We start from the raw sequence: 8,057 nt of genomic DNA on the forward strand, positions 1-8,057 counted from the left end.
AGCCACCAAAGATGACTGTATGCATGTACTCTGTGTTTCTGTAACACGAATTCAGAAACTATCGCAGCTGCCTACGCCAGAGACCCCCACCATATCCAGGAATTTATAACTTACTATTATTTATCTCATAGACCATTATATTCTTCACCCTGAAATCGTGAAATTAGAAGACAATGGCTTGCGAGCTTGGGCCCCAGACACAAGTGTTTTCAAGCTCTAACAATTAACAGAAAAAAGATTTAACAGATTTTATGTTCACTCTCAGCATGGAGTTTGCCACCCACCCCCACGTCAGAACCAGGCATCTTCTTAGGCCATTGTTTAATAATACTGATAAACATAGCCATGTAATATCTATATCCATTTATATTCCTTATTGCAAGCATATTGGTGGACTTCTAATTTGAAGAAAAATATCAAGTGAAACTTAGTACTATGTAGCAAGAAGATACTCAAAGGCAGGCCAGTTCTTAGCCCCCGCGGGGCCCGAGGCAAAGGGCATGTGCGGGGCCCTCACGCCACGATCACACGGTTTTAGTTGGGATCTAAAGTCACATATCAATCAAAAGCGCGGGGCCCCTTGAAGCGCGGGGCCCTAGGCAGATGCCTCGTCCGCCTGCCCCTAAGCACGGCCCTGCTCAAAGGTATAAACATTTTTCTTCACAATTATGTACTTTAAATCAAGAACATTTTTTTTCACACTATTCTAAATAACGTAAATTACTTTTATTTAACTTTGATTCCATAAACTATTATAGCATCAAAATTTTTAAGCTTTCGTTTCGCACAGTGATTAAAGCACTCGCTTGTCAACACTGCAACAAGAGGCCTTGGGTTCAGATCTCGTCTATGGACACCATCTGTGACACCTGTTTTGTAGGGTTGGTCATCAGGGTTTTTTTTCCTGGTAACTCCATTTCCCCCTTTCCCCTCAATCACCCCTCTGTTAAAGAAGTTACAGCTGTCAGTCTGCCTATTATGAGCTACGCAAGATCAGCGCTACCCGTCACATGCAGTAAGGGTCGACAATGGGGCGTGACCCTGAACCTGGCGAAAGGGCGAAGGGCGCGGCAGGATGGTAAACACCGGATTGTGGCGTTTTACTAGGACCATAAAGATTCAGTCTGTTGAAAATGGACTGTACTTAAAGTGCAGAATTTATTCACCTTAGTTGATTTTTTTTCAGTATATGGCCCTGTTCGTAGTGGCTTCGTAATAAATAATTCCTACATTCGTGACATGGGGCCGGGTTAAAATTGTGTTTGTCACGTGGTTCACCTTTCCCTTTGCTGATTTCTTTGTGGCTTGCAGATTAAAGTCGATCGAGGCTGAATGAGCAAGCTCCCGGCAATGGTGAGTTGGACAGTTTTTTCCCCCCCATTCCATATTTTTACGACTGTTTTAGACTGCCGCATTACCCAGGTGTACCGAAGTATAGCGACTTCCCAGGTTGAAAGTTCGCCGTTTGTGACCTCTGCTGGGTTACTCGTGTACTTACTTAATATTAACATAACGGAGGTGAGATTTGATGCCTGACCACACGAACCTGTCTGTGAATGCATAAAGTACCTGCTCGCACTCAGAGAATGTGTGGACGTGTAGGGGAAATGCCAATGAAACTTAATGTAACCGCGCAGTAACATTAAAGAAAGCTAGAGATCCGGGTACACATTTTTATTGTTTATTTTTTAAAAAATATGTTTTCTTCTAGTCATAAATTATTTTGCATTTTTGGTGACAAGACCGTGCATAGAAGCCGTGGCAGTGAAAACGTCTTGCAGTTTTTTTTTTAGTATAGTGTACCAGGTTAGAGGCGTTTCAGACTATTATCTGACAAGGGGTGGCTTACTATATCAGTGCACAACACTTGGCCAGAGCATTTTGTGCTGACAAAGGGGTTCGGTTTGTTTACCCTCCACCTTGATTTCACACTAAACTGACGAAATGGATCAAAACAACTGTCACTTAAACGACAAAGCATGTGCTTAGTAACTGCTACTTCATTCGAGAAAATGTGTAAAATATCTATATACACACAGAAGGACGAACAATTCCTGGAGTTGACAGTCTTTACTGACTGCTAAAGTGTTCTAACCTGTTAGGATATTGTTAAGAAATGCTTTTGCAAGTAGAGGATATGCATGCGCCAAGTAGAGTGGAACACATGCACCAAGTAGAGGATACACAACTACTAAGAGGGTACATTTTCAGGCCAAATTTAAATGAGGACTGAAGTAGAGTTGTAGATAAAAGGCGAGATTCACTGTTCTTTTCGCGATTACCTGGCTGGGTAAATAGATAAACACACTTAAAAAAAATGAGGTGTGCTGCTTATCTAGTGTGCCTGACCTTGTTACATGACATGGTTACTTTTAACAGCACTCATTCATGCTGTTACATATCAACTAGTGTCATTGAATTACTTTTTTTTAATAATTAAAAAGTCTCGTTCTGTTCTGCAGCATTTTTTTTGCTCTCACTAACTCTAAGTTGTAATAATGAAAGCATCTACGATGCGCATCAATTGTCACTTGTACCCGAAAATGCCTTGTGGGCAATCGCTGGAGAGATAAAGGCTATACGGGAGTAAACCTCTGCAGAAAAAAAAATAATGATAGCACGGCATCCGCGGGCGAAGGTTTGCCGAAATGAAAGACCAGATCGACACAAGGACTGTGGTTTACTTCGAGAGAAAGAGGGCGCTATCTATAGTGTACAAGCCCAAAGACAGGACTACAGATATTCTCTGTAAAAGAAACAACTTGCCGGGTCGGTAGAGGTCAACAAAGACCACGCAACCTACCGTCAGACTCCAGTAGAGGGATAGAAAGAAAACATGCGCTACTAGAACCAACCATTTATAAAAGTTGATAAAAATGTCTGAGAAAGAACATCTTACAAAGGGGAAGGAGTGGACTGGTTTGAATGACCTTCTCATTATTATCTAAGACAGGGGTGAGTGGCTGGCCTCTTAGCTGCCGCGAATATCCGTGTTCTCCCACCGACGACCGGTTTTAGTCATAAAACGAATGAATTAATGAACGACGCAAAATCTTGTTTACTTCAAAACCGTTTAAACGAGTAAACAAGCGCAAGTATCCAAGCAAAGTTTATACCCACCCACAGACAGATATTTGTTTGGTTATTTATTGTATTTTTTGCAGGATTGCTGCTGCGTCGCTGGGCTGCTTCTTGCTGTAGTGTTAATTTACCAGCTGGTGACGTGGCTGAGGTCACGCATGCGTGTCAGCAACTACGACAAGAAGCACGTGCTTGTGACAGGTTGTGACACAGGCTTCGGTTGTCTCCTCGTTAAGCGCCTCGACGGTTTGTATACCATTTGTCTCCTCAAAACATTTTCAGTGAGAATGCCCGACGGCATGTTTACTGTTCTCTGACTCTTGCGGAGAGGTGTACAACACCTCGCTAGGTGCTGGCTCCATAGCGAGCAATCAGCTGAAATACTAGCAGTCAGCTAAGTACGGCAGCGGTCATCTAAAATGCAAGTCGTATTCCACTTACCATCGAACCTGGGCTAGGAGCGCCTAGTATTCTTCCTAGGTAATGATGATAATAAATGAAAGATTTGTATAGCGCATACTCACACCCGTAAGGAGAACAACGAGACATGGAGAACATGGACATCATACAAGAGACCGAAGAATAAACAACATTACCGATGACGAATAAAAGACAAATATAGAAAACGCAAAGAGGAAATAAGTAACCCCCACCCACCAAAAAAAAAAAAAAAAAAAAACCAACTTAAAATGTGATTCTGCAGAGGAAGATAAGTAGGAAACTAGTAATAAGCGAAATAGGGGGTGGCGACAGTGGGGTGAAAAATAACTAGCATTGTGTGGGCTGTGTTAGGGGAAATACTCAAGTAGGAGGTATATTTTATTATAATAATAATATGCAAAATTTTTAAAGCGCATACATACATACACTCCTAGGAAGTATGCTTTTTACAAGAACGAAACATGGACAACATACGAGGGACAGGAAAAAAAAACAAACCCAACAACATATAAACTATAAAAAAATAAACAACCGTACGAAAAATAAAATGAAATACAGAAAACACAAAGAGGAACCAGATAACAAGAACAAGATCTGAGAGTAACATGGTATTGCAAAAGGAAGGGTGTGAAAAAGGACTAGCATTATGGGAAAGGATGTTAGGAGCAAGGAGTTGCAGTAATGTCTGCAAAGTAATGAGGAAAGGTATCGAAGGGAGATAAGCATGGACCGGAGTTCTCGTCTAAACTGTTACCTCCCTTTAATTAGCCACACCGTGAAAAAATGCTTACATTGCTTTTTCTGCATCATCATCATCCATCGTCCATAATCATCCATCAATCATCATCAATCCATCATCATCATTGTCATCATCCATAAAATAAAAATCAGCACCTCATGTATTTATCCTGTTGCTCGCAGTGTTAGGGTTCCGAGTGTTTGCCGCCTGTCTGACGTCACAAGGGGCGGAGAAACTGCAGGCAGCGAGCTCTTCTCGCGTCACCACGCTGGTGCTTGACGTCACAGACGAGAAGAGTATCAGCGCCGCCAGAGACTTTGTGGCCGCCAGACTGCCGGAGGGTCAAGGTCAGGGTCAGATATCACTCCGGAAAGCAGTTTGTCCCCGTGACGTGCTCATCTGGGTGATGATTACGTAATATGTTTTTTTGTTTCTTAAATTGCTCACCTCTTGCGCTGCTTCAATTTGAAAAGTGCGAAGGTAGGAGTTTTGTTCCATAGTGGTTTTTCAAACAGTGGTAAGATTCCTTTAAGTTTTATTACAGTAAACCTGCAGGATCTGTCCCGTAGATTTATATCTTAAAACAAACACGCACGCACGCTCACACATATATAAACATAAACAAAGTTGATTACATAAAACAAATTAAACAACCAGATGTACCTGAAGTAAAAATAAATAAATGTGGTTTCTCATGGTGACATTCTCGCTGTCGGAAGGTCTGTGGGGTGTTGTAAACAATGCGGGCATCAGTGGTCCTGTCGCTCCCAGCGAGTGGGTGTCACGTGATGGGTATCAGGCATGTCTGGCGGTCAACCTCTTCGGCCTGATTGACGTCACTCGGACCTTCCTTCCGCTCGTGCGTCGCGCGCGAGGACGTGTTGTGAACACCGCGAGTACTTTGGGAAGAATCGCCATTGCGCCTTCTCCTTACTGCGTGTCTAAATATGGCGTGGAGGCTTTCTCCGACTGTCTTCGGTACGTCTGTGTTCTCAGATACTCTGACTGGCGGCAGAGAGAGAGAGAGATTTAGAAATATTGATGCTGATAAGCAGTTCCCATATTTGTTATGTGAAACAGACTTAAGAAAGTTTTTCAAACCCTTATGACCTTGAGATACTGAACCTTTATATAAATCTTTAAAACGCATTTCCATATGTGGTCTTTAAAATGTACACCTAACAAATATATCTGATCTTAGATATGCTCAGAACAACGATAGCTGTCATGTTTTAACCGATTATTTTGACAGGAGGGAGGTGTACAGACAGGGTGTACAAGTTTGCATTATAGAACCTGGATACTTCAGAACAGACATCCTTGGACAAGAGAGACTTTTAAAATCTTTTAAGAAATCCTACGATGCCACACCCGTTGACATCAGACGGCATTACCCAGAATTTACATTGGAAGCATGTGAGTTCGGGATGTTTGTTCTTTTTTTTCCCCTTTTCTCTGATGTCGAACAATTTATCAGGCAGTTTTTTTTAGTACCCTGCTAAAAGAGTTTTTTGATGATGGAGTTTAAATATTAAGGAGATAAATAAAATAAAAGCTGTCGTAAGAATAAAATGCATTAAAAAATAAGTATATATGCGATATAGAAATAATGGATTTTCGTCTTCATTAACCGCTTTTGAATGTATTAAACGGTCTGCTTATTCGTGAACGCGAAATAAATAAGAACCGGCTAAGGGCAAAGCTCACGCAACCGACTGTGCTAGTACATACATCCACCATATAACCCGCCATTCTTGCCATTAATCGTAGTCGACAGAAGATGGCGGTAGAGGCAGAGCTTCTCGACAAGAGACTAACAGTGGGGTAAGAAGATGCTCGTCTGTGAAGGTGGTGGAGAAACTCCATGCTGACAGTGAAATACGTTCGCACTGGCGCATTACGAAAAAAGTGCATGAGTGCAGCCATGCATAGTCGGTGGTGACATTACAACATATGATGCTTTCAGATTAAACGGCAAAGCAACACTCAAACAACAAAACTCATTGAAAATGACTCACACCGATAACACAATCACAAGAAATTATGTAATATTGAGAATAGGATAAACTTTAAAATCATATTAATCACATTCAAGATTTGCAAGTTAGTTTCCCTGCTCCCAAAAACCCTACCCACAGTCTTCTTTTTTTTTCTTTCTTTAGATCAAAGGGCTAGATGTCTCTAACTTTTGCTTATTTTGTTACCCTCGTAAAAAAAGATTTGTCATTTTTACTTCTCTCCCTCTCTACATTTTTATACTTTCTGAAGAATTGTATCTCAAGCATTCTGCCAGGAATGAAAAGATATTCTTTCCTCTCGCAATCTGTCCCCTTGGTTCCTACGCCACTGGCTAATAAAGAAACACAAAAAAATAACCCATTCTCTGCATAAGTGTCTCACTTTCCCCTTATTTTTCAGTTCAAAAGATGGCCACCAATGTTTGGTCTCGCATTTCGCCGAAGCTGCACCTGGTGGTGGACGCCTACGTCTTGGCTCTGACGTCACGGTTCCCGCCGACAAGGCAGTTGGTGGGCAGTGACGTGCGTCTGTTCTACCGCCTGCTGTGGAACTTGCCTACGCCCCTCACCGACTGGATTCTCATCAAATTATTAGAGTCAGCTGCACACTAATAGCAAAGACCTAGTCTACTTTGATACTTCATAGTAAAATATTTGTCAGATAGACACTCTGTTTGGTCTCCATGTAAATGTTGCATACTTGACAAAAAACTTTGCAAATTCAAACTCCAGTTTATCACCTTGAACTAGTCTGTCTTCCGCAGTAAAGTGTGTTTTATTGTTTTGATGTGACATGACATTTTATTATTGCTTTTATGTCTGAAGGACGTCACTCGGAGCTTTTAACTGTTTGTGCATCGCTCGCATGGACATGTTGTGAACATTGAGAACTGTCACTGACCCCTCTCCTATGTGTCACGTGTTGTTTGATTGTCCTGCCTATGACAATGATGCATCTAAAATTGATGTTTTAAAGTTTACAATACCTTATGAACAGAGCTCTCATTGAATGACACGAATTTTCATAGATAACTCCGAAACAACCATCAAGCAAATCTCTAGATATCTGTATCAAGTATTTCAAAACAGAAATGAATGAATACTTTGTCGGAAAGATAAAGAAATGTTAGTATGCATAGATAATACTATTGTAAATATTGCTGATTCTGTTTTATTTCATTTAATTTCTCCATTGAAACAAACAAAAGGATTTGCTCAATAAACAATTCGTTCGTTCTTCTATATGTCTAAATGCTTACTACCATTGTCTTTGCTACGACTGTAGTCTCTCTTGCACGCGCGCACAGATATGTCCTGATGAATGCACATAATTTTGTATAATGTAATACTGATAAGTTCTTTTTGACCCGTTGGGTGATATCTAATTTGTGACTTTATATGGCATTTAAAGACAATACTTAGAGATCACACACACACACCGGGCGCATAGTCGTTGGCCTGCGTCCCTTCTGTAGTACTAGCAAATATGATCGTACATACACTAGTGGCTTATGTCTACCAGAAAGAATATTTATTGTCTACATCCACCCAGCAGCAAACCAATAGAATCCTTCTGATGCTTTGAGTGAGTGATTGATATGTTATATTACTGAAAGCACTGGTTATACTGACTGGGTCCTTCAATCAGTGCCCTCTTAACTCTGCACTCTCTACATTTCACGTGTGTGGCGCGTCCCACAAACAAGGACGACACCCTGGTGGGATTATTCCATGCGAATCTTAATGATGCCTACTGTTTAAATTGCTTAACCCAGGGA

At 41.2% G+C, this 8,057-nt stretch overlaps 1 protein-coding gene across 1 annotated transcript; it reads left to right on the forward strand.

The window, feature by feature from the left end:
* The first annotated feature begins 1,056 nt into the window (after positions 1 to 1,056).
* Positions 1,057 to 7,515, forward strand: LOC112563788 (retinol dehydrogenase 7-like). The gene is made up of 6 exons (XM_025238118.1): positions 1,057 to 1,353; positions 3,165 to 3,327; positions 4,444 to 4,608; positions 4,981 to 5,239; positions 5,514 to 5,677; positions 6,680 to 7,515. Exons 1-6 carry the CDS (start codon positions 1,333 to 1,335, stop codon positions 6,889 to 6,891), a joined length of 984 nt encoding a protein of 327 aa, XP_025093903.1. The 5' UTR covers positions 1,057 to 1,332; the 3' UTR covers positions 6,892 to 7,515.
* The last annotated feature ends 542 nt before the right edge of the window (positions 7,516 to 8,057 follow it).

This window comes from Pomacea canaliculata, linkage group LG5 (genome assembly GCF_003073045.1).
Source record: "Pomacea canaliculata isolate SZHN2017 linkage group LG5, ASM307304v1, whole genome shotgun sequence".
NCBI lineage: Eukaryota > Metazoa > Mollusca > Gastropoda > Architaenioglossa > Ampullariidae > Pomacea > Pomacea canaliculata.